This window comes from Pseudochaenichthys georgianus, chromosome 5, assembly GCF_902827115.2.
Source record: "Pseudochaenichthys georgianus chromosome 5, fPseGeo1.2, whole genome shotgun sequence".
Classification (NCBI taxonomy): Eukaryota; Metazoa; Chordata; class Actinopteri; order Perciformes; family Channichthyidae; genus Pseudochaenichthys; species Pseudochaenichthys georgianus.
The window spans coordinates 6304256-6330446 of NC_047507.1; the positions used below are offsets into that span (position 1 = coordinate 6304256).

Sequence of the window (26191 nt, forward strand, 5' to 3'; positions counted from 1 at the left end):
TATATATATTGCCACTGTTACATTGTTTTGAAACTACTTACACTTTATTTTACATTTCACACTGTTATTTAACTTCAATTTACATGCATACGACACACCTGGAACAGCATGATGCCGTTATTGTTATGTCTTGACTGTGCAATAAAACAAACAAACTGGCGAAGCTTTATTTATTGTGTCCCACCCCAAATTTGCAGAATAGAAGAATGTGAGAGCAGGACAGGTGTCGGTGGTTGAATTTATCAGAAACACAAGTCTTACACACCATAAACACAAGTAATTTTATCATGTCATTTGTTTTAGATAAATAAGGGAAAAAGACCAAACAAGGGTTGATGTCCTTTTCCAAAATCAGCCTGAGGGGTAAATATATAATAAATACATAAAGATAAAGTCCATTGTTATAATGGGGTATTTTATTTGTAAATTACCCTTATGAACTCCATCATGTCTGAGGTCAGAAGTAAACAACGCCTCATACAGCGGATGGGCTTTATACCCCCTCCCCCCCCCCCGTGTAGTTCTTCTTCTCTCGTTTTTTTGTTGTACTCTCCGTGAAGTGGTTTTGCGCATAGATATATATAAACACTAGATGGCTCATGGGAGATTTTCCAGCGTAGCTGACTGGCCGCCATCTTGCTACAGTCAACAGTTACTCTGATTCGCGTTATGGTAGCTGTTGTAAGGTGAGTGATCTGCACAAAAATACTCTTAACTCGCTGAAATCTTGACTCATTTACAAACGGTTTGGTTTATTATAAACATTATTAGCATGGCTATGATACAGGATGCTTGGACATGTTGAAATTGCAGCTTTTCTTGGTGTATGTGGTTGTATTTATTAGCTGGCTAATAACAAGAGGCTGTCAGTGAGACCTAGTATTACAAAGTTCACCCAGCAACTTTACACCAGTGGGAGAGGCAGAACTGCTCTTTCTTTTCAACATAACTTAAGTTACACATGATTTCTTCCAAGTGGTTTGGGCTTGTTTAAAAATATCTTGCATTATGATACAGGAATTTGCTGGCTTTGTGTTTACAGAAGTACCTGACTATGCCGGACTTTTGTGCAGCCTACGGATGTCCAATCGCCGCTGTCTGCAAACAAGAACCCGTGGGATCACCACATATGTTTATGTTTGCTCAGTCTAATAAACCCATAACATGGTTGTGAAAGAATACCAAAGCTGAGGCTGGACGATGATTGATTGTTAGTGTGCCGTGTGTCACTGTGTGTCTTATTGGTTTTGTGGTATACTATATTTTATTTTATTGTGTGCAAGACACATTTAAAACAAATAACCTTGAACCATGAGCCCCATCTCTCCCCACCTGCTCCTGCTTCCTACATCCCCTCCACACCACACCAAGTGTTCTTCTTAATAATAATAATACATTTATGTTGGGGGGCCGCCTTTCATAACACCCAAGGACACCTTACAGGGGCATAGGGGCAATATAGGGAACAATTTAAACAGTGGATTTTGTGATATATCAGCCGGGGTGAGTCAAGACAAACCACAAATGGACTACAAAAGGACACATGGTACAGTTTATATTATTCTTGGTCTTTTTTCAATAACATATTTCAAAGGTTCTGGATTTGTTTACAAATCTAGAAACTAAATACAAAACTAGGATGATATGAAGATCTCATGTAAAAAATAATTGTGATAAATTAGACAGAACTGGCCTGTCTGTGAGCACATTTTATGTTGGTTTGGTTCTTCTGATAAAGGTGTGAATATCTAAATAATATACCAACATATGCTATTGTCATTAGTTGTGTCCCTGTTCTTCAAGCTAAGGCATTGCTCAATTAACAACTCTTGGTTACAGAGTGGTAACATGAGACCGATCTTTATATATAAAATATAAATGTATTTTAATTTTATAATTTATTTATAATTTATTTTAAATATTGACAATATAATAAAAATAAATGGAAATATATACACCGGCAAATATTTAATATAAATACCTTGTGTGTGTGTATAGCTATTGCTTTATCTGATTAATGTTATTTTCATATGAAAGTCCATGATTATAAGTATGCAGTATCATAACTACATCTTTGATGTTTATAAAAAACCAAACCGTTTGAAAATCGGTTGAAAATTGAGCAAGCTATGGTTATTTAAATAGTAAACCATAATGTTATGAATGAGAGCACCATAGATATATATATAACACTAGATGGCTCATGGGAGATTTTCCAGCGTAGCTGACCGGCCGCCATCTTGCTACAGTCAACAGTTACTCTGATTCGCGTTATGGTAGCTGTTGTCAGGTGAGTGATCTGCACAAAAATACTCTTAACTCACTGAAATCTTGACTGATTTACAAACGGTTTGGTTTATTATAAACATGATTAGCATGGCTATGATACAGGATGCTTGGACATGTTGAAATTGCAGCTTTTCTTTGTGTATGTGGTTGTATTTATTAGCTGGCTAATAACAAGAGGCTGTCAGTGAGACCTAGTATTACAAAGTTGACCCACAACTCCACCAGTGGGAGAGGCAGAACTGCTCTTTCTTTCAACACAACTTAAGTTACACATGATTTATTTCAAGTGGTTTGGCTTGTTAAAAACATCTTGCATTATGATACAGGAATTTGCTGGCTTTGTGTTTACAGAAGTACCTGACTATGCCGGACTTTTGTGCAGCCTACGGATGCTCTAATCACCGCAGTCTGGAAAACAAGAACCCGTGGGATCACCTTTCACGTGTAAGATATGACAATATTATGACTACAATTAGGATAATCGTTAATTACTTAGTGGATGTATGTACATTACAAGTCCTGCTACACAGGATCAGTGGGGCTATGTGAGATAATAGTATTGCAAGATTGTTGTTGACCCAGCCTCTTTAGAATATGTTGTTACCATTTCTTTACACAATTATTTAATGTTTCTATTGGACACCTTTTTTATTACTCTTAGTGTGGTTGTCTTATTCTTAAAGTAGGCTATACATACATGCATACATACCAAAGATATGATAATTTCGGTGTGTATTTTTGTCCTACCCTTAATGTTAAAGGAAAGAAGGGAGGAACATGTTGACAATAATTTATATATCTGGCTACCTTTCTCATGTTTTTAAGGTTTCCCAAAACCAAAGAGAGGAGGAGGCAGTGGGAACTCGCCCAAAGAAGGGACGGTTTTGTTTCCTGTGACAGGACACTGCTCTGCAGTGAGCACTTCAGGAGTGAGGAGCTGGCAGGAGACGCAGCACTATGTTCCCCACATATGTTTATGTTTGCTCAGTCTAATAAACCCATAACATGGTTGTGAAAGAATACCAAAGCTGAGGCTGGACGGTGATTGATTGTTGTTGTGCCATGTGTTCTTCTTAATAATAATACATTTATTTTGGGGGGCCGCCTTTCATAACACCCAAGGACACATAGGATAGTTTATGTTTAAATTGTTCCCTATATTGCATAGGGGCAATATAGGGAACAATTTTAAACAGTGGATTTTGTGATATATCAGCCGGGTGAGACAAGACAAACCACAAATGGACTACAGAAGGACACAAAAGGACACATGGTACAGTTTATATTATTCTTGGTCTTTTTTCAATAACATATTTCAAAGGTTCTGGATTTGTTTACAAATCTAGAAACTAAATACAAAACTAGGATGATATGAAGATCTCATGTCAAAAATAATTGTGATAAATTAGACAGAACTGGCCTGTCTGTGAGCACATTTTATGTTGGTTTGGTTCTTCTGATAAAGGTGTGGTGAATATCTAAATACTATACCAATATATGCTATTGTCATTAGTTGTGTCCCTGTTCTTAAAGCTAAGGCATTGCTAAATTAACAACTCTTGGCTTACAGAGTGGTAACATGAGACCGATTTTTATATATAAAATATAAATGTATTTTAATTTTATAATTTATTTGAAATATTAACAATATAATAAAATAAATGGAAATATATACACCGGCAAATATTTAATATAAATACCTTGTGTGTGTGTGTGTATAGCTATTGCTTTATCTGATTAATGTTATTTTCATATGAAAGTCCATGATTATAAGTATGCAGTATCATAACTACATCTTTGATGTTTATAAAAAACCAAACCGTTTGAAAATTGGTTGAAAATTGAGCAAGCTATGGTTATTTAAATAGTAAACCATAATGTTATGAATGAGAGAACTGCCTGTAGCAAGATGGCGGCCAAGTGGCAACGTCGGTCTCAATTGGCCAGCAGCGCGGGTGAGTCATCTAGTGTTTATATATATCTATGGAGAGCACTGCCTGTAGCAAGATGGCGGCCAAGTGGCAACGTCGGTCTCCATTGGCCAGCAGCGCGTGTGAGCCATCTAGTGTTTATATATATCTATGGTTTTGCGGCCTACCAGTAAACCCAGAGAAGAAGAAGACGAAGTGACGTCAGCGTAATCGTGCCTCAGGGAAAGTACTGCGGTGTGAATGCGATTGGCACTAGCCCCCTGGCGGATTTAGTGCCGTGGTACTTTAGTGCCGGCACTAAAGTACCGCAAGTCCTGCGGTGTGAAAGCGGCTATAGGCTTAGTTTGTCGGGGGACATCTTACTTCTTCCTTCTCTCTGTCTATAGGCCTACCTGTGTACTCTCATGTTCCGATTAACCCAGCTTCCCCAAATGTCTTTCTTTTTGGTGTCTATATACGCCGGGATCAGGAGTCATGATCCTGTGTCCTGGATCGCGAGTCGTGGCTGTGGTCCTGGATCATCGGTCCTGGATGGATATCCTCGTGGATTCATCTTCCTATTATACACACACATGCATTTCCAAACATTTGGACTACCTATGTTGCAAATGTATTATCTTTTCAATTTACACACGGCATCCATTGCACGTCTGTCCGTCCTGGGAGAGGGATCCCTCCTCTGTTGCTCTCCCTGAGGTTTCTCCCATTTTCCCCTTTAAACTGGGTTTTCTTTGGAAGTTTTTCCTTGTACGATGTGAGGGTCTAAGGACAGAGGGTGTCGTATTGTCATACTGATATTCTGTACACACTGTGAAGACCACTGAGACAAATGTAACATTTGTGATATTGGGCTATATAAATAAACATTGATTGATTGATAAATGTGGGCTCACTATTTGGCAAGCAACCGGTCACAGTTGCCCTGTTTATCTCATGTCTTGTAAAAGCTTAATGATTTATAAAGTGTTCACAACCTAATTAATAAATGAATTACAAAGTGGTACCAATATGTTTGTTGGATAAAGGTGAGTATATCTGTGCAGTTTAATTTATAAAATACAAAAAACGACATACAGTATCCAATGCATTGCACCAGCATTTTCCTCAACTGCTAATTCCTTAAACCTGTAATACAGTCAAATCCATTGCTCACAGAAGCTACACTTTTGTGTGAACTGTAGGATTATGACCTGATCATGAGTTTTTATAATAATAATAACAACAATAATGCGCTTTATTTGTATAGCACCGTTCATACAAGAATTGCAGTCCAAAGTGCTTCACAGCAGAGAATTGTAAAATAGTCACAGAAAATTGATATCACATAGAATACAGTTACCAGTGGATACATACAAATAGTGTAGTCTAGATAAGACATAGAATGTAAAATAGATTACATCTAAATTAAAATCTTAAATGTGTAATTAACGATAATAAATAACACTGATCGAAATCTCCTTTGTCGAGCCTGCTACCTGCAATTCCCCTCTGTAGTGTACTTGATCAGCTTTTATTCTGAAAACCTCCGATGGGAAGTCTCGTTCTTGTTCCTTACCTGCGCGTTAACTGCGCTTTAATTTTGAAAACCTCGTGTCGGAAGTGCCCCTCTGGTTATCGGCTGCAGTAACCTTAACCTTAAGACAGTCTTGGTGGTATATCATTACTCAGTACCAGCTGGAGCTCGGACTGTCGGCTCTGCTCCTCTCCTCGGCTCTGCTCTGCTCCTCGGCTCTGACCCGTCATGAAGCTCCGGGCTGCGGTGCTGCTGCTGCTCGGACTCCTCTCCTCCTGTCGGGGGGAGTTCAGCCCGGTCACCGTGAACATCAGCCTGGACGAAGACCCCGAGCTGCGGTGGGCTCCTATCACCAAAGCCTTCGACGTAGAGTACTTGAAGAAAGCTGCCGCGGAAGTCATTGAGTACGTTTTCAAGAGCTTCCTTTTTTTGCATAGCTTGTTGTGTAATATTATCAAAAGTATATTAGAAGTTGTATTTCTAGAAAGTACTTATTACCAGGTGTTGCAGCACACAGTCATGAGTAGTGAGTAGGTAATGTTTTTCAGTTGTTGTTCATAAAAAGGCTTAGTAATAATAGTATTGTTAGCGTCAAATTATACTTTGTATACTACAGAGCCACAAAATGCATGGTTTCACTTTCTATTAACGTCACATGATCAGTGGAGGTACACACAAAGGAGGCTTAATTGTTTTATTATAAATGAGTTGCATACAAATAGTTGCGTTATAAAACCAACATACTTATGGCCTTAACCTTGCCTTTTTAAAGTCTAAATACGTTAGCCTAAATTACTTTTATTATTATCATGCTTCACTTTATTAAAATGTTACTGAATAAATATTATTTTGTAATTTTTAGTATCTATCTATCTATCTATCTATCTATCTATCTATCTATCTATCTATCTATCTATCTATCTATCTATCTATCTATCTATCTATCTATCTATCTATCTATCTATCTATCTATCTTGTCCTACATTTGATTCACCTTGTTTGCAGAAAACTCAATAAAAAGGAAGTTACTTAATATAAATACTTTATATCAGCAGTAAACTACCCTCTGAGTTACTGTGTTATTGTGTATTATATATATATCCAGTCTCAGTGCTAACACAGACAGGCTTTCTTGTTTTTTGTTGCAGCACTACGGTTCCTAAATGGGTGCATGAGGCAGTCACCCCGATCGTGATGGCCCTGGAGAAGTACGTTCCTCAGCCTTACGCGGGGGAGATCAGAGGCCTGGCCGCTCAAATGGGGGGCAGCATCTCAGACGTCATCATTCTCAACTTCGTCTATGAAATATCTGCGTATGTAAATGACACATTTATTATAGACAATGTCTGCAGGATTAAGATCATTTCTCAACAAGCTTTATGCATTTCTTTAGATTTTGCACTAGCATCGTGGCTCAGGACACAAATGGGACTGTGTACCACGGCAGGAACCTTGACTATCCACATGATGTTCTGAGGAACCTCACTATGGACGTCATTTTCCTCAAGAACGGAAAGGTACAGTATGTCTTCCTAGCATTTAAGAACTCTAGTGCCTCCTCAAGCTATACCTCAAGAATGGCTGAGAATCATTCATCAGGAAATACATTCAAACTGAATAAAAGTCCTTGCTTAACGATGTGGCGATGGATACTGATATGTCGTTTTATTCGCAATCAAACAGGTGGCGTACCGTGGAACTTCATTTGCTGGCTACGTTGGCCTGTGGACGGGACAGAGTCCTAACAAGTTTACCGTCTCTGGTGACCAGCGAGGTAACACCATTAGGGCTCCAACCAACGATTATTTGACTTTCAATTTAATCAGATTTCTTAGATGAATTGATTTTGGCTAATTCTTTAGTCTATCAAATATCAGAAAATAGAGAAACAAATTCCATCCAAGTTTTTTTACGTCCAAGGTGATATATGCAGATGTTTTTTCTTGTTGTCCAAAACCCAGGAATATGAAGTTTATTATGATGTATAACAGAAAAAGCATTACATTGGCATACATTTGATGCTGAAAATAGGATTTTCTGCAATTTTTGCATGAATAATAACTTTATTATTATTTTATAAATGTTGATGGATCATTGCAGCAATTCAGACCACACTTAATTTGAGCAGTTGTGTCCAGAAATAGTGCAACATTCAGACTTTATTGTGTGTTCATGTCTGTGTGTTTGTGCTCATCAGGCAGTGACCACTGGTGGAACTGGTGGAAGAATGTGGTTTCTGCTTTCCTCCTTCGGCGGACCCCGGTCAGCTGGCTGGTACGCGAGGTGAGTGTGTATGAAAGTCAGCGTGAAGAGGAAGTTTACTGAACGAGGAAGTGAAACTGAGCGGCTGTGTCACATACAGACGCTGGAGGAAGCAGAGGACTTTCAGGATGCTGTGATGCGTCTCGCCAAGATTCCCATCATCACCGGGGTGTACTACATCGTGGGGGGGGTGCGAGCTGGGGAGGGGGCCGTCATCACCAGGGACCGATCCGGCCCTGCTGATATCTGGCCGCTGATTCCCATCAATGGAGGGTAGGCAAAATAAAGGTTCCGAGGAGAGTCTGGTACATTAAAGGTGGGGTAGGTAAGTTTGAGAAACCGGCTCGAGATCGCTAGAATTTGAAAATACACAACCGGAGAAAATCTGCCACTTCCTTATAGAGCCCCTCCTCCAACACACACGAACGCGCACATGACCAATGAGGGCACGAGATAAGTTTGTGCCCCGATGGAAGGCTGACAGGCAGGTAGGCCATGGTTGTACTTTTTACAGTATTACGGCTTCTACAGATGAAATTTTTGTATGGATTTGTTGTCAAAGCACTTCAGATATTCATTGCTATCGGGATGTTAAGAGCATTCCATGGAATATAACAAAAAGTGTATCTCGAGCCGGTTTCTGAAAATTACCTACCCCACCTTTAAGGTCCATCTCAATGTCCCTCCTTTACTCAAACACTTGAAACCAATCAGGAGTTGATAAAGGACACTGAATGTCAAACAGTGCATTCGTATAGAGGCCATCCTGGCTCCAACATGGTGAAACAAGCTCACTATCCATATCAGGACATCAGAAAAGCTAAATATAATTGGTCACAAAAACCACCTGTATCACCTGTGCCTTAGCCATTAAATAATAAAAAATAAATAATTAGCATTTCACGAGTTTAGCCCGTTTGAAACTAATGCACCAGCACTTACGATTGTTTTGCTTATTTGAAGCAAGCACATCTGCATTTTTCTAAGTTCGTATCTTTATGGTGTATTGCACCTACTGTACTGTACGTAGTTTTAGATTATAGCATCAGCCAAATGAATTGATGACGTTGTGGTGTGTGCCTGAATAATAAAATGTCTTGTTCCTGTTTCAGATGGTACAGAGTAGAGACGAATTTTGACCACTGGCTTCCTCCTCCAGCTAGGGATCATCGGAGGTGAGTCATCTCGCATGATTCACAATATTGTTGCTGTAACCGTATCTAATCTGCTGTTGTCATTTTTCTAGGGACGCAGCCAAGAAAGCACTAAATGCTACTGGCCAAGATCACATCAACATGGAGACACTTTATCAGGCAAGCATGGACAAATACATATTTGAGGCTGAAGTACGCGTGATACTGACAGATTGAACCCAATGTATGGATCTCTAACAGAGTCTTGTCCTCCAGGTGCTGTCGATGTATCCTGTGTGTAATGGGTAAGGAGGAGATCACTGTCTGTTCCTTCTCACTGTCTCAAGGAATCGCATGACTGCTGCTGAGATGGCCAGTTGTGTGCATACCAGCCCCCTTCACCCCAGCAATAATGTCATTATAGGCCTTTGTTTGACATGCTTCGGCAAATAGGAAGTAGCATATTGAATAGCAATAGTTACATTTAAATGGAAATATTGAAGGTTAAAGAAGGATTGCACTATTTACAGTACCGTATTGCAATCCATAATTTGTTTGCAACAGTTAATAGATCAGTATCACAAAAAAAGGTACTTTATTATGTAACGATTATCCTATTTTTTATTGGTAGATAAAGATTTGATTTGTTTAAATTGTTATTGTGATTATTTTTTACTTTTTGCTGTTATTTATCAGCATTTTTAAGCAGGGTAAATGCAGAATGGCGTACACTTTTCTCTTAAGGAAAGTAATGTTTTCGCTTTTCATGAATGAATGACACATTTTCCAAATATTGTGCAGCCCTAATTTTGATTACATATGTTATTATTTATAGTTTTATTTTTAAAGAATCGTTCACACAGCTTTTTACATTTTATTACAGTGTGTTTGATTTTGTCGTCGACTATTTTTAAATCCCCAGAATGGAAAACCTTTTTTACCATTTTTTTTTTTTTATTGAAAAAGCAATTTGTTGCAATTTAGAAGTTTATTTAAAGGTGGGGTACTGTAGGTAATTTAGGAGAAACCAGCTCGAGTGTGCTATAATTTGAAAATACACAGCCAGAACAAATCTGCCACTTCCTTACAGAGCCCCTCCCCCAACACACACGAACGCGCACATGACCAACGAGGGCACGAGGTAAGTTTGTGCACTTTGGAAGGCTGACAGGCAGGTAGGCCATCCAGTTACTTTAGCCGGGCCGGCTCAGATGATTGGTCGTGCTTTTTACAGCGCCACGGCTTCCCCAGATGACGTTTTTTTATGGATTTTTTGTCAAAGCACTTCAGATATTCATTGCTATCGGGATGTTAAGAGCATTCCATGGAATATAACAAGTGTATCTCGAGCCGGTTTCTGAAACTTACCTTCCCCACCTTTAATGTTTAAGCACTTTTAGCACTTAGTACAAAAAGTTAATTTATGAATAGTAATATTGTTATCTCTCTTTATTATTAAACAGTTTTCTGCAGATCTTCCTCATATCGATTACATGCATTATTATTTATGGTTTCATTTTTTAATAATCTGTTACAGTTTGTTTTTATAATTCATGCACTGTGTTTTTTGTACCCCCAGAATTACTATCTACACGACTATAATGAGTGCAGCAGCCCCCGAGAAATACAATACACTCGTCAGACCACAGGTAATTACATGTGTTACTTATTAAATGCATATATTGTTTGTATAATATATAATAATAAGCAATGAACGGGTGATATGTCACTCGTAACGACTCTTTCTCACCCATGTGATCCCTCACTCTCTTTCAAGGGCTGCCCCCCCCCCACCTGACTGTGAGCCTCGCTGTCTAAATTCAGATTAAATCAAAAGAATGATCATGTGATGATTCTAAAATCTTTTTTAACCACTTTTAATTTTTTAACGCTGACTAATAAAATAACAAATGTGAAAGAACCTAATGTCGCTGCGATTTATATGTAAAGTTTAAGAGCACTTTGGTCACTTTAGTGATTGGGACCACTTGAAGATAGCCACAGCGGCACTTTGCTCATACAGCACGAGTTAAATAAACAACGATGGAAAAGCACTTGTACCTGGACCGTGGTGCTTTCCAGTTCCATGATAACTGTGCCTCTTCTGATTTGTGCCTTTCAAATAAACCACGTCTCTAGCCTTGTGTGAGTTTTTCTTAGTCCATCTTGGTTCACATTTGTCTCTTTGTTTAAATCGTTCAGATCATACACCGATTTGTGTGTTGAGGGAACTTTGGGATTTCAGCCTTTGCAGACCATTTACATGCATTAAAAACACAACATACTACAGGAAAGGGAAACCCCCAAAAAGCATATTAGGGCCTCTTATGGGCTTATCGTTTAGACTTTTGTGTAGTGTTTGGCTCAGGATAAAAATGACAGTGGTTTAAAAATAAATCCAACTGTGTAATCCATAAAAAGGTAAACAAAAGAGGATGATCAACAGGTGCATTATTTTGTCCTTGAGTAATCGCTTATTGGGTTTGAGTTGTGGAAAAGATACATTGATAATATTCTCGTCATATTTGGAGGAAATATAGAAGAGGCAACTGACCTTTCTTTTCTTTCAGTTTACGCATCAATTGTTTTTTGATAACTTTGGTTTTGTTATATTGGACAAAAGCATTATAAAGATGCCTCCTTGGACTCCAAACAATTCTCACTGTATGTTTATTTTTACAAAACAAATACATCTCCCGCATTATACAAAGGCATACATTAGCCTATAAGCTTTAATGCAGGACCATTATCCGTAAGCGCGTTTAGAGCAGGGTATTAGTAATTTTACGAAGATAAATAATCTCAATACTTTCCCCAGCTCTGATTGGATGGCACTTGACATTGGCAGCTCCCACCTTTGGATCCATTATCCAATAGATTTAAAACCCTGCTCAACCATGTATCCAATAAAAACTGCTCACCTGTTCTATGTGGTTGCCTTTTGTCTTTAGAGATGGAGACACATCAGTGTTGAAACGTTAGTCTGTTTTAAGTTGAATGTTTGCTGATATTAAATGAGGAACTTGAAGATGTGCGGAGAATCCTGAATTATCCAATGTTAGCGACGGTCTAAAAACACACACTTGTCCTCACAAAGGTTAAGTTATTGTCAGTGTGTAATTTAGTGAAGTACATTTACTCAAGTACTGTACTTTAGTTCAATTTGGGAGTACTTAAGTATTTCCATGTTACGGTAATTTATGCATTTTGGAATATTGTAATTTTTACTTTACATTTGTTAGACAACATTGGTGACTAGTTACTTTACAGATTTAGATTACTAGCTAATACAAAATATAAATAAACTAATTATAGGTTTAAAAAATCCAGCACTTCTTTTACCAGCGGTGTTGACGACATTTATGCTTAATAGTAATAATCAGGTAATTAAAAATACCAGAATCTCAAATGGGCTTTACTTTTGGTACTTTAAGTATGTTATTATGCTAATACTTTTGTACTTTCACTGTAAAATGTTGAATGCATGACTTTTATTTGTAACAGATTCATTTTATACAGAGTAGTATTTCTACTTTTATTATCCGAGTACTTCTTCCAACACTGGTTTGTCTACAAAATAGTTCCGCTTTCATTGCGCGCTCCCGTGAGCTTCGTGCACTCCTCAGCAACACTTGGATCACATGACATGACAAAGCAGCAGCAGCTACTTCCTGTGTGCACTGCTAGCCAATTTCACATCCAGACGGTCACTGCGACTAATACCGTGAGAAACCAACATGCTGGCTCTGATAAACAGGCTCCTGGACTGGTTCCGCGCGATCTTCTGGAAAGAGGAGATGGAGCTCACGCTCGTGGGACTTCAGTACTCCGGGAAAACTACCTTCGTCAACGTGATAGCGGTAAGACTGTCGATGTGGGCCCAGACTAGCACCTTACCTGGGACAAGTTGTCTTTAAATGTGTTAAAATGTTCAAAAAGTGCATGACTGCATTACTAAGTAGTGTTTTGTGTCTTTAACATATTATCATATGGTTTGGCTTAATAGTTGTTTTGGTTAGAGTGACGGATTTGTTGGTATGACTGCGCATACAAGTATGAAGCGGTCATGTGATCGAGGTGCTGTGTAATAGCCGCCGGTGTGTGTGTCAACATCAGTGATATGACAACAGTCAACCAGTTAACATGGAAACAGTCTGGTCTAGTAATCTTATGTTAGGTAGGGTTAATTAAAGTGGATGAGGTCTGGAGACATAACACCAGCATGTGGCAAGCTATCTATATCATTATAGATTTAGGTAAATGGCTAGCTGTGGTGAAAAGTAACTAAGTCCATTTTTACTCAAGTACTGAACTTGGGTAAAATGTTGAGGTACTTGTAAATGTACTTGAGTATTTCAATGTTTTGCTACTTGTACCCCACTACAATTCAGAGGTAAATTGTGTACTTTTTTACTCTACTGCATTTATTGAATATCTTTAGTTACTTTTCCGATTTGGATTAAGAATGTGAAATATAAACTACCCTTAAATCAGACTTTAGTTCCACCTGGAGTAAATTCACTAGCTACCCTGCACGTATACAAAGTCATTACAACTAGCTGCACCTTTACCAGCTGTGAGAACACTTAAATGCATCATATTTCACATTATTAATCTGAATCTGCAAAGTAAATAAAGGAATTAAATACATGTAGTGGAGTAAAAGACTCGATTTACCTCTGAGTTGTAGTGGGGAAGAAGTACGAAGTAGCAACACCTAGAAATACTCAAGTAAAGTCTCTCAAAATAAGTTAAGTATAGTACTTGAGTAAATGTACTTCGTTACTACACCATGTAAATAGCTAGATTTGCGTGGAATATGCCATTGCATGCTAAGCCTAAAGAACCTGTTTATACCTCCTCCCTTTTAAAATATTCCTCTGTTGTTGCGTCCACACTATTGGCACGTATCAGAGCTGGCACTGTGAAACTTGTTGATACTTTAATACTTGTTTAGCCATGGGTGGTGTTGGGGTAAAGGTTGTGTTGCGTGTCTGCGTCTTGGTGATAGAGCACACTGTATTATTGGAAAGTCATGGTGTCGGCCTCAGTGCTGTAATCGGCTCCCTTTTCCTGGATTCCTCAAGAATACAAACTTGTTCCGTGCCCTTTGTGGTCATGTCAGGTGATCTGAGATCAGCTTTAAACAAAACTGCCTTCGACTTTACTTTCAAGACTGTTGGACCGGGCCCAGACTCGATATCAGCCATGCAAACAAGAAGGCTATAGAAGTCATCTGGGATATTTGAATGTCTGTATCAGACTTAGAGTTGGGTTCTAGGATGATGCTAGTTTATGGCATTTCACAAAGCACTGGATGGTTACAGGAAGCGTGCGTGCTGATCAAAACGCCATCATCTTATCATGAGTCATGGAGCTCAGGACCAAGTATTGAAATATCAAGCAGCTGAACATGACCCGTGTAATCAAATCATTTCCTGTTCAAGGATTCGCTAGGCTTTCCATGTGACTCTAAAGCTTAAAGCATACTGGCATGTGTTTTTATTTGTTGATGCAGAGATGGTTGAAGCATTTCAGTTGCGAGTTGCAGTATTCATTAACCTGAACTTTCTCTTTCTTTCTTTTTCTGCAGTCAGGGCAGTTCAGCGAAGACATGATTCCCACCGTCGGGTTCAACATGCGGAAGGTCACTAAAGGCAATGTGACGATAAAGGTAGGCTGACGAGCACATGTCCAGCTGATGTTACACAGCGGAGAGCTCGATGGTTTGCACCCTGGAACAATATGACTGGTTCATATATGAAACAAATGTTGCCGAGGCCTTGGTCTTCTGACAGTGTGTGTGTGTGTGTGTGTGTGTGTGTGTTGTTTCCCCCCGCAGATATGGGACATAGGGGGCCAGCCTCGCTTCAGAAGCATGTGGGAGCGCTACTGTAGAGGAGTCAATGCTATTGTGTAAGTTTGTGGACACTACAAAGTGCAGCAGGTGGCCTTTGGGACCGCACGTATTCTGTTTGGCTTCCTGAACGTACTGGTATTCTGAAAAACTGAACTGAAATCGTACATCCAATGAGAAACGATTCTTATTTGTATATGGTAATATGTGGCTTGGTCGCTCCCCATATGATAGAGTGGTGCTGGGATGAGTATTTCTGCACTTCCTGGTTCCCTCGTCTCGAAGTCAATGTTTTTGAATGAGTTTTTGGTTTGATACCTGGACCAAGGTCTGTGGTTAACACAAGCCAACGAGATTTCAGGGTTTATTTAGACATAAAGATGTTACTAAACACCCCACTGGGTAACTTCTGAAGCTTACATGTGTCTTAAAAACAGCGGTTGCTTGCATGTGGCTATGAGAGACTACTTTACATCAAGTTAGCCGCCATTAGCTTAGCGGTGTTAATGCAAAGTCATGTTGCATTCAAGCTTGGACTATTATAAAAGTGGAGTTAATACATGAAGATCTTGAATGTATGTCGTCACAGATCTTAGTTTTTACACAATATTTCAAAATCATTGCTTTTACTTGTGGGAGCCCATGTAATGCTAACTTCAAGGTCTATACAAATTAGGGATGCCAGCGATTATTCGATTATTCGAATATTCGCTACAGTCTCCATAATCGAATATTATTTTTAAAAATCGATTTTATTTATATATATATATATGTTTTTTTTTTTTTTCTGGCTTAGTTTCAACCAAAATATATATAAATATATATATGCTAATAATAGTAATAGTATTAATAATCGAATAATCGATTATTATTTGCCAGGGCTGCCGAATAATCGATTTTGATCATGGTCAGTTTCTGGCAACCCTAATACAAATATGTCATATCTGCGCCACTCTATTGTGTACAAATACATGTTGTAAGAAATTACATTTTTGATTTAGTAAATCAGCCATTTTAGTTTTGACCAAACTCTCTTTAAGCAGTTTCTTTCCCTCTTGCAGTTACATGGTGGACGCAGCAGACCGAGAGAAGGTGGAAGCTTCCAGAAACGAACTGCACAACCTTTTAGAGAAACCACAGCTACAAGGAATTCCTGTAAGTGGCCAGTTGTCGTGACCTTACAGATTGATTTCAGAGGGTCCCGTAAGTCAGGAATCAAAGCCCTAATTGGTAATGATGCGACACATGGATGTAGTGACTCAGCCTGATGCCACACTAAGTGGTCGTTTGCACACGGTGAGGATTCTGTGATCGGTGAAACACATGGTGGAGAGAAAGCCTTTAAACTGCTCACACGGAGATAATGCTGATGCATGGCTGTGCTGGATATTGATCGGCCCTCTCTCTCTTGTTCTCTTCCTCTCTCTCTTGTTCTCTTCCTCTCTCAGATTCTCGTACTGGGCAACAAGCGAGACCTGCCGAACGCGCTGGATGAGAAGCAGCTCATTGAAAAGATGTGAGTCACTCAGGGCCGATGTGTCCCGTGGATAATCCTCCACGAACGTCACGGCGAAAACCATTGCACTACAAATCTGTTGGGACCCCTAAATATAGATAGTCCTCCAACAAATATCTTAAGAGTATTTCAAACATTGCAACAGCTTATTAGACCAGATTTTAAAACGTGTGTTCAAAATACAACTCGTTTATTTTACCGATTCCAGTGACGGTCAACAACGTTTGATACCGATTTGTGCCATGGTAACAAAAGGAGACGATTCACTCCTTGATCTTTAGGATGCTGTTGTTTGTAAGATCAAACGGGTTATAATTACATTTCTAATAGCTCATCTACATTGGTACAAGTGAGAACATAGGGTGCGTCCTGGATGTCTCCATTGTGAGTTTACCGCGCTCCAAATACATTTCCTATCACGCCTTTTAGCCTCCAGTCACGGAGCACTGTGGTGCTATAGAAAACAATATTCGTCTTAAGCATCGACTCAGTACTGAAGACTTGGTTCTTGTGTCATCCCTAATATTGAGTATATGTGACATTTCATGAACCTGCCCATCTGCAGTGCAAACAAGAAAGTCCTCATCTAATGCAGATCTTTTTTCTTCTGTAGTTAAAGGTGGGGTAGGTACGTTTCAGAAACCGGCTCGAGATACACTTGTTATATTCCATGGAATGCTCTTAACATCCCGATAGCAATGAATATCTGAAGTGCTTTGACAACAAATCCATAAAAAAATGTCATCTGTGGAAGCCGTAATACTGTAAAAAGCATGACCAATCATCTGAGCCGGCCCGGCTAAAGTAACTGGATGGCCTACCTGCCTGTCAGCCTTCCATCGGGGCCAAACTTATCTCGTGCCCTCATTGGTCATGTGCGCGTTGTGTGTTGGAGGAGGGGCTCTGTGAGGAAGTGGCAGATTTTCTCCGGTTGTGTATTTTCAAATTCTAGCGATCTCGAGCCGGTTTCTCAAACTTACCTACCCCACCTTTAAGTGATGTTAGAATACACCTGAGCGATGAGCTGCATGTCGGAGTGGAACATATACACAGATTTACTCGCTGAGCGTATCTGTTATTTCCCCATTCAGTTTGACTATAAGAACAAGAATAGTTCCCTTTTAGCACGTGTTGACCAGTGCTGTCCCTGTGTTGATGGAAGTAACGGATCACCTGTATCGCTGGGAGGTTTATTCATCAGCCTTAACGCGACTCTCTCATTTGAACTGGGAGGTTTCATGTTTCCTCCTCTCCTTCTCCAGGAACCTCTCTGCCATTCAGGACCGGGAGATCTGCTGCTACTCCGTCTCCTGCAAAGAGAAAGACAATATCGGTAAGGAGCGTACCAGACTTTAAGTGATTCTACATCTGTACTTCCCTGCTGCGGTCTTGAAACAGCCCTCCTCCCTTTTCCTCAGACATCACGCTGCAGTGGCTCATCCAACACTCAAAGTCTCGAAGAAGCTGAAGATGAAGACCCCATTGCAGCCTCCGCCCCTAATGCTCGTGGGACCTCGACAGCCACCCCTTCCTCTGTGAAGTTACCCAGCTCTGCTCACTACCGACACCCCCGCACCACGCAGTACTACCTTAGAGCCCCCTTGTACAGCACTACCCCCACCCGAATGTCAGGAGATTTAAGAAGCTGCTTCAGTACTGAGAAGGTGGATTATTCCTACCCGTCATGCCTTATATGGACATGCTGTGTCTGGCTTTTTAATGTAGCTTCTGCAAGAATCTCATGATGTCACAGTGTGATGTTCCCCACATGGACTTCCTCTAATCCCACATCTAAACATCCTTTTGTCAACAATTGGTGTTTACATGACACGGTTGTTATTGTCGTTTTGAACAGTTAATTGCCAAATAACGATGCTAGCTTATGCTAACCCCGCCCTTTTAATTCCTAATGAAATCTTCCCACTGTCTGCAGCCTGCATTTTATTTGCTGGTATCCATTTTATTAAGTGACTTAAGTCAATGTTTACACATAACTTAAAGATGAACAGAAGTGTTGTTTTTGTCTGAGGCAAAACAAATCCTAAAACAGGTCATCAGAGTCTTCTAAGTGCCTTCGGCTGAGTGAGTGATCCAATCAGACCGTAATTGCCCAATGCGACTTCTAACCCACTATTATGAATAAACACTCGGTTCAGACGCGGCATAAACCCTTGATTCCACTTAAAGCCACACGGCGATAATCTTGAGTCTTGAGAAAAAGGCAGTTCTGTAAAATAGGGAATGAGGTCATTGAGACGATGTTACGTTTGCTTTGGTTCATGCGTAATTGAATGTTTTTTATGTAGCGTGAAAATGTTTTCTTGCTGTTCTCAGGTTGTTGAATGATTTTAGTTTTACCCTTATGCTCTGAACAGTCGGGGTGTGCCCAGTATCTGTTTCATCATCCCCATTTGGTTCGGGTTGGATAACAGGAAGCCAGTGTTAGTCCGAGGTCACGGAGAACAGAAGACGGTGGACGCTTGATGCCATTTAGCATTTAGAACCCTCCTCTGAATCCTGATGTATTTTTATTAGAAGCCTTAGCAGCCAAAGGGCAACGCTGTCTCAAAAAGCGATGTCTAACCTGGCAAGTCGTTTCCTTTTAACGAAAAATGATTTTAGAAATACTTATCTGCCCTTGCTTGGCCAGTTTATCTTTTATCAATGTGTGTGTTGCTGGATCCCTTCTGCTTTGATGCTGTATGCAGGCCCAAACGCTCCTGCATTGCACGGTAATTCTTTCTACAAATCCATCAGACACTATTATATCCCATTGTTCTGTCTGGTGGTCGTTTAGTTGGGACCACAGCAGCAGTGACGGGCTCTACATTTGGGTGGCGGGGTGGAAAAGCTTTGTTACCTGTGTTATTATAATAATATACCCTATTTGCAATTTGCATGTGCAGAACTTAATTCACATTCAATTGCAGACTTTGTAAATAAGATTTAGCATTTTTATTCCAACAGATACTCCTGTAGATGTCATGCATTCTTTCGCTGTGATGATTGCTAATAAATGTGTTTTTATTTTTAAGGATTTCAAAGTGTGGCATCCAGATTCTCTTTTGTAAGCGTGCAGTTTCAGTTTGTCACCACTAGATGGAAGCAGAGCGCTTTGGGTGGGACTGTTCAACTTTACCTGAAGTTCTCTTTTGGTGCATCATCAACATGTTTTCCTTTTTAGTGACTTTTTTTTAATCTACTCGATGCAAGTTTCAATATGAAAGAGATTGAGAATATTACTGAGTGATGAATGATAGCTGAGCTCAGTTTCAAGCTGTTATCACACTCTGATTTCAAACCGTAACTTTGCCCACAATGCATTTCATAAGGAGGTTTGCTCAGGCAGCCTACCTGCAACTGCAAATCCCTTGATCATTTCTAACAGGCAGACTTTGTGCAACTGGTCTGTGGATAGTTGTTGTTTAATCCGCAGCTATTGTCAGGGTTCCTACGGTCCTTTAAAACCTTTAAAAAACGAGTTTTCTAGAATGGTAAAATAAATCGATGTAGGAAAATCCGTTTACATGTTGGATAATACATGGATTCGTTTTGGTCTTGACTGAAATTATTGGTACAGTAGTCTTCTATGGATAACATTTAACTACATATACTTTAGTTACCGCATTGTTTTTCATTTATCATCAGATGTCTTAAGAATACACCTATAGGGCAATCACTGATGTTCCCTCGTGCTGAAAGCCAGTGCTACGCTTATATAAGTGCTTGTAAACTTTGTATTTTTTCAAAGGAATTTTCTGTTTTATATTGTCAGAAAAATATTTTAGTGACAATTACCAACTGTTAAAAATGTAAAAAAGGGTTGGGTTTGAATGTTCTGAGTTTCTTCTTTTCTGGGCTTCATGGGTCCTTTTTTTAAAAGTCATGGACAACATTTAAAATGTCGTCTATAAAAATGAAAATGTGTGGGAAACCCTGTATTGTTACTTAAAGATCCCATAATGGAGGTTAACACCTCCTCAGTGTTTCTTGGCAGAAAGGATGGCTATTATGCAGAGAAATGTAACACTGTGTGAAGCAGGACGCTACAACGAGTGCGGGGAGCGTGTCGCAAACTGGGGGGCAATAAAGAGATCTCACAGCTGGAGCCAGAGGGGGGGGGGGGGCTGGGCTGTTAAAACAAGAACACCTTAATTAATCTCATTTCTTAAACACAGCTTTTAAAGGAACAGCTGCTGCCATTTATTGTACCAGGGCGGTGGTTGGGACGTGTGGACAGATGGAGGTGTTTTCGATGGATTCCATGGGTCAGTGTGTCAGCATGGGAACTTCATATTCATAGACATGTGTGTGGTTTATATTTGCATCGAGTGCAGATTAAGCAGAGGTTTACTAACCTGCTACATGAATTAATGTGAGGAGGTCACGGAAAAGAGTCGAAAGGCGTGATGTGCTATTAATTACTTACACTCCATTAGCTCATTAGTTAATACATGTTTTTGCACAACTTGTCTAAATAGTCCTATGAATGGCCATTCATCCCAAAGTTACTATGCTGCTTTCACTCGAGTTATGTCATTTGGTCCAGACATGATTCACTCCTTCATAGTGTATGCTCTGTTTAATTGCTGCAACCCTACATTTAATAAATCCCTCTCTGAACACTGATGTCTTGATTAGAAGGATGTTTTGAAAAGGCATGGTCATTATGATATATTTAGGAACACATCTCAAAAGGACCTCAGGGAGTCTGAATCCATGTGGTCTAAATATTGTAGAACTTGTAGCTTACTCTGATTTAATATATTTAACCTCTGCATCATGAAACTAATGTTTGCTATTGCAATATCTAGAGGTAGAAGTAATACCTATATTTAGTAAAAAGCTCCAATACTACATTGTAGAAGTGCTGTGTTAAAGGTAGAAGTCCTGAAATGAGCATCAAAATATACTCATGGTGCAGAATAATGTTATATTTCCTGATAACTATTGATGCTTAATAGTTTTTCTGTAAAATTATCTTATACTTATCTAATACATGATTCTTTGTAAATGATATTTGATATTATTAATGTGAATCTTAAAATAAAGTAATATGTAATTACTGCAGTGAAGTAACATGTGCATCTTATTGTACTGAGGTAAAAGTATAAAATGGCAAAACATGGAAGTCATATTTTCTTATTTGTATTCAACTTCCTCTCATAAATGCTTCGTGACTGAGGCTGCTGTCACTGACATAAACAGTTTCCCTTCTTTCTCTCCAGCTTCCAGTCCTGCACAGTCTCAAAGAACACTTCATGTGGGAAGCCTGAACTTTACTTTGGCTCAATCGTAACACTTGAACACATCACACCTAGTTGATGCAGCCTCATAATCATTTCTTTCACGCAGCCTGTGCAAAGTCTGGTCAAGTCAGCAGGATATTGTATCAGGTCAATCTGTTCGTCAACGGAAATGTTCTCCTCTCTAGAAAGGAGGTCAAGTGTCGGGTGTGTGTTTGTTTTCACACCCAATAGCAAAAAGGGGGCGTGGCAGTGAGAGTGACCTGTGAGAAAAATGTGCATCATCTAAAAAACTATTTATGGCCATTATTACGTAACCATTGACTGTTAGCAGGCTCAATGTCGAGTCAAGGCAACATAATAAAGGAGACGGTAGCCGAAGTAGTCAAAAGAAGAATTTAATTAATAATTACCACCATGGTTGGACAAAGGAAATATAAAGTAATGACAGACAAGAACCCGTACTGCACAGACAGGATCAGCCACAGACAAAGGGGAAAGCAGAATCCTTATACATGAGGTAATGACGAGACACACCTGGGTTAATTACAAATGGGTACACCTGGAGGAGAAACGATAAGGACTACAAAACCATAACAGGAAACTACAGCTAGACATGACACATCACACTAGGAGCGCCTGATCAGGGCACAAACACATAACACCCCCACACCCAACTTTATGTCCATAACCCCAAGGCGAAATGGGGGAATGAACATAAACAGCGGCCATAACCCCCACACCACCTCAAGGATAAATAGCACCCCCTCACCCTGTCTACAGCCGTGATAGCGCGTCAGCCAACACATTGTCCTTGCCCTTGACGTGAACCACGTCAACATCAAAGGCCTGCAGGAAAAGGCTCCAGCGCATTAGCCGCTGGTTCGAATTCCGCATCCTGCCTATAAAGACCAACGGGTTGTGGTCGGTGTATATTTTAATCGGTACCTGGGATGAACCGACATACACCTCGAAATGGGAGAGAGCCAAAATCAAGGCCAAAGCCTCCTTTTCAATTGTGGAATAGCGCCGCTGGTGTATATTAAACTTTTTAGAAAAATACGACACCGGATGTTCTATACCCCCGTCATCGTCCTGCAGAAGTACCGCGCCTGCGCCCAGCTCACTAGCATCCACAGCCAACTTGAAAGGCTTTGTGAACACAGGCGCTGCGAGGACAGGAGCACTGACCAGGATGGACTTTAATTGCTGAAACGCAAAAGTGCACCTAGGCGTCCACTGAAATGGGATCTTCGGGCTCAAGAGATCTGTGAGGGGAGAAGCTACCGCTGAGAAGTTCCTGCAAAAACCCCTATAATACCCCGTCATCCCCAGAAAACACCGGAGGTCCCGACGTGTAGCAGGCTCTGGAAAGCCAAGTATCGCCTCCACCTTGGAGTGGACAGGGCGGACCTCCCCCCGCCCCACTACCTTGCCAAGATAGGTGACGGTCGCCCTGCCAAACTCGCACTTGGCCAGGTTCAGGGTCAAGTTTGCCTGACCAAGCCGGTCAAAAACTTCCCGCAAACTAACCATGTGCCCCTCCCAATCGTCAGAATAGATGACGAGGTCATCGAGATAGGCCTCACAATTAGCTGCGCCTGACAGAACACGATTCACCAGCCTCTGGAAAGTCGCAGGCGCGTTGCGCATACCAAACGGCATTACCGTATATTGCAGGAAACTGTCAGGTGTCACAAACGCAGAAATTAGTTTAGCGCGATCCGTAAGTGGCACCTGCCAGTATCCTTTCAGCAAATCCAGCTTGGTTACATAAGACGCACTCCCCACCCTGTCGACACAGTCCTCCATTCTGGGCAATGGAAAACTATCAGGCCTAGTCACGTCATTTACTCGGCGAAAATCCGTACAAAACCTATCTGTCTTGTCTGACTTATCAACCAACAAGCACGGCGAGCTCCATGGGCTGAAACTGGGCTCAGCGATATTGTTAGTGAGCATGTATTCCACCTCTTTCTGTAACCGTGCCCGCTTATATGGATTCACGCGATACGCGTGCTGTTTAATGGGTAATGCCTCCGCCACATCGATATCATGTTGTAATACGTTAGTGCGCGAAGGAATATCGGAGAACAGCTCACAATGAGACCCAACCAAACCCCTGATATCATCTCGCTGCGTTGTTGATAAATGGCCAAGATGACAGTCAAGAGTGATCAATGACTCAGTGTTTGTCAACCGTCCCTCCACGACCGCCTTGGACGGAATAATGACGTCATCTTCCAGTTCTCCAACCCCCTCTGAAAAACAAAGACTGTCATTACTCTCATCAACGCTAGATGGCGCCAACATACAAACTGACACCGGCACAGTGGACACACTCGCAGAGGGCACAACAATACTGTCAATAGGATTCACCAGAGGCTCCCTCACATAATATGGCTTAATCATATTAACATGACACAAGCGAGTCTTCCGCCCACGATCCGGTGTCTCGATCAGGTAGTCCAAATCCCCTACTTTCTCTCTAACCAGGTACGGCCCACTAAACCGTGCTTGTAAGCTGGAGCCTGGGACAGGCAACAACACTAAAACCCTCTCCCCTGGCACAAACGTTCTATCCCGAGCCTTCCTGTCATACCAGCCCTTCATCCTCCCCTGTGTGTCACTCAGATGTGTCCTCGCTAGTTCACATGCCCTCTTCAGCTTCTCCCTAAAGCCACAGACATAGTCTAACAGGTTCTTCGGCTCGCTCTCCCCCAACCACTTCTCCCTCAGCAGCTTAAGCGGCCCCCTAACCGAATGCGCAAATACCAGCTCTGCAGGACTGAATCCCAAAGATTCCTGCACCACCTCCCTTGCGGCAAACAACATTAAATGAACCCCTTCATCCCAGTCGTCCTTCGTGTCACGACAGAACGCCCGAAGCATTGTTTTTAGCGTGGAGTGGAACCTTTCCAAAGCCCCCTGGGATTGTGGGTGATATGGGCTAGAGAAACTATGCTTTAAAACCTGCGAGCAGATGCGGGATAAAAAATTCGTACCTTGGTCGGACTGTACCACGCGAGGCAAACCAAAAACGGAGAAAAACCTCACCAAGGCCTGTGACACTGTTTTGGCCGTTATCCGTTTCAGCGGAATTGCTTCCGGAAACCGTGTGTTGGCACACATAATGGTCAAAAGAAAGCTATTACCTGCCTTGGTTCTAGGGAGTGGACCTACACAATCAATGATAACCCTCTCAAAAGGTTCCCCCACTGCCGGGATAGGGTAGAGTGGCGCCGGTGGAATGACCCCGTTAGGTTTACCCACCACCTGACACGTTGAACACCCCCTGCAGTGCTGCACCACATCCCGTTTCAACCCTGGCCAAAAAAACTGACGCAGCACTCTATCATACGTCTTATTGACCCCCAGATGTCCTGCGAGCCTGTGATCGTGAGCCAAACACAGAATATCGTGACGGTATTTAAACGGAACCACAACCTGCGTCACCACATTCCAATCATTCTCCGCTGACGCGTCGAGGCTAGGAGACCATTTACGCAGCAATACCCCGTCCCTCAGGATATAGCAACTTTTAGAAATCTCACTCTCTCCCACTCCTGCTGTGTTCGCAAAAAGGCCTGACAGGCTTGGATCTCTACCCTGTTCCGCGATAAGCTCCTCACGAGCAAAAGAAAACCCAGCCGCGCTACTGGCAGACTCACACGAGGAAGTAGAGGGCAGTAAAGGGCTGAGACCGGCTGGAATAGATGGAAGAACAGCATCACCTTCAAGAGGGGCAATTTCAGGAACAAACTGAGATGATGACCACAAGTCGGGTTGCCCCCGGGAGCGCCCCCTCCAACCTCAGGCCCCCGTGGTACTGCACCCTGGGGATTATCCATAAGTGGGTCACGACACTCAGGCACCCCGTTTACAGTCGCTATGATGGTATCAAACAAGTCCACGTCGTCCTTTTCCTCGGCCAGAGCCTTAATACCCATGGCCCGCGTGACTGCACATGAGGAGAACACTCTCGGATACGCATCCGCCAGGACGTCCACCGCCCCAGACTCTGCTGGCACACAAGTCACCTCTGCCTTCACGAGGACCCTACCCCCTGCCAGATCATTCCCGAGAATTAATGATACGCCCTCGACAGGAAAACAATTTTCCACCCCAATTACCACTGGCCCCGACACCAACTCAGATGTAAGATGGATAGTGTGAAGCGGAACTTCCATGACATGCATCCCAAAAGACCTGACAGCTATCCCAGCATCCACCTCTGAACCACTGTCAAAAGGCAGCACATCTCTCCGAATAAATGACTGGGACGCAGCCGTATCCTTAATATGGTCACAGGACCTTCACCCCTTCGCCGGACAAGGATACAAACCCCTCGCTGATGACGTAAGTACGCTTTCATATCCTCACCCCTTTGGGCATCCCTACTCAGAGATGTGTGTGTGGGGTGTCATTATCAACGATATTTTGT

At 41.3% G+C, this 26191-nt stretch overlaps 2 protein-coding genes and 1 long non-coding RNA gene across 3 annotated transcripts; all 3 read left to right on the forward strand.

Moving 5' to 3' along the window:
• The first annotated feature begins 2702 nt into the window (after window positions 1-2702).
• Window positions 2703-3334, forward strand: LOC139433844 (uncharacterized). Its single transcript, XR_011643246.1, has 2 exons — window positions 2703-2733; window positions 3115-3334. It is a non-coding gene; the product is annotated as an uncharacterized lncRNA (long non-coding RNA).
• A 2455-nt stretch (window positions 3335-5789) lies between these two features.
• LOC117447313 (N-acylethanolamine-hydrolyzing acid amidase-like) lies at window positions 5790-11268 on the forward strand. The gene is made up of 11 exons (XM_034084013.2): window positions 5790-6137; window positions 6882-7046; window positions 7127-7250; window positions 7417-7507; window positions 7931-8016; window positions 8096-8268; window positions 9108-9170; window positions 9242-9308; window positions 9405-9433; window positions 10708-10777; window positions 10906-11268. Exons 1-11 carry the CDS (start codon window positions 5962-5964, stop codon window positions 10924-10926), a joined length of 1065 nt encoding a protein of 354 aa, XP_033939904.1. The 5' UTR covers window positions 5790-5961; the 3' UTR covers window positions 10927-11268.
• A 1475-nt stretch (window positions 11269-12743) lies between these two features.
• LOC117446854 (ADP-ribosylation factor-like protein 8B-A) lies at window positions 12744-19539 on the forward strand. Its single transcript, XM_034083325.1, has 7 exons — window positions 12744-12988; window positions 14722-14802; window positions 14971-15044; window positions 16047-16140; window positions 16434-16501; window positions 17764-17834; window positions 17920-19539. Exons 1-7 carry the CDS (start codon window positions 12866-12868, stop codon window positions 17967-17969), a joined length of 561 nt encoding a protein of 186 aa, XP_033939216.1. The 5' UTR covers window positions 12744-12865; the 3' UTR covers window positions 17970-19539.
• The last annotated feature ends 6652 nt before the right edge of the window (window positions 19540-26191 follow it).

Excerpts from the sequence above, each read along its gene's own strand:
- LOC117446854 (XM_034083325.1), top strand. The coding sequence starts at position 12,866 with ATGCTGGCTCTGATAAACAGGCTCCTGGACTGGTTCCGCGCGATCTTC. Across the intron at positions 12,989-14,721 it reads CCTTCGTCAACGTGATAGCG|TCAGGGCAGTTCAGCGAAGA; the intron begins GTAAGACTGTCG and ends CTTTTTCTGCAG. Across the intron at positions 16,141-16,433 it reads CACAGCTACAAGGAATTCCT|ATTCTCGTACTGGGCAACAA; the intron begins GTAAGTGGCCAG and ends TTCCTCTCTCAG.
- LOC117447313 (XM_034084013.2), top strand. The coding sequence starts at position 5,962 with ATGAAGCTCCGGGCTGCGGTGCTGCTGCTGCTCGGACTCCTCTCCTCC. Across the intron at positions 7,508-7,930 it reads CGTCTCTGGTGACCAGCGAG|GCAGTGACCACTGGTGGAAC; the intron begins GTAACACCATTA and ends TGTGCTCATCAG. Across the intron at positions 9,171-9,241 it reads CCAGCTAGGGATCATCGGAG|GGACGCAGCCAAGAAAGCAC; the intron begins GTGAGTCATCTC and ends TCATTTTTCTAG.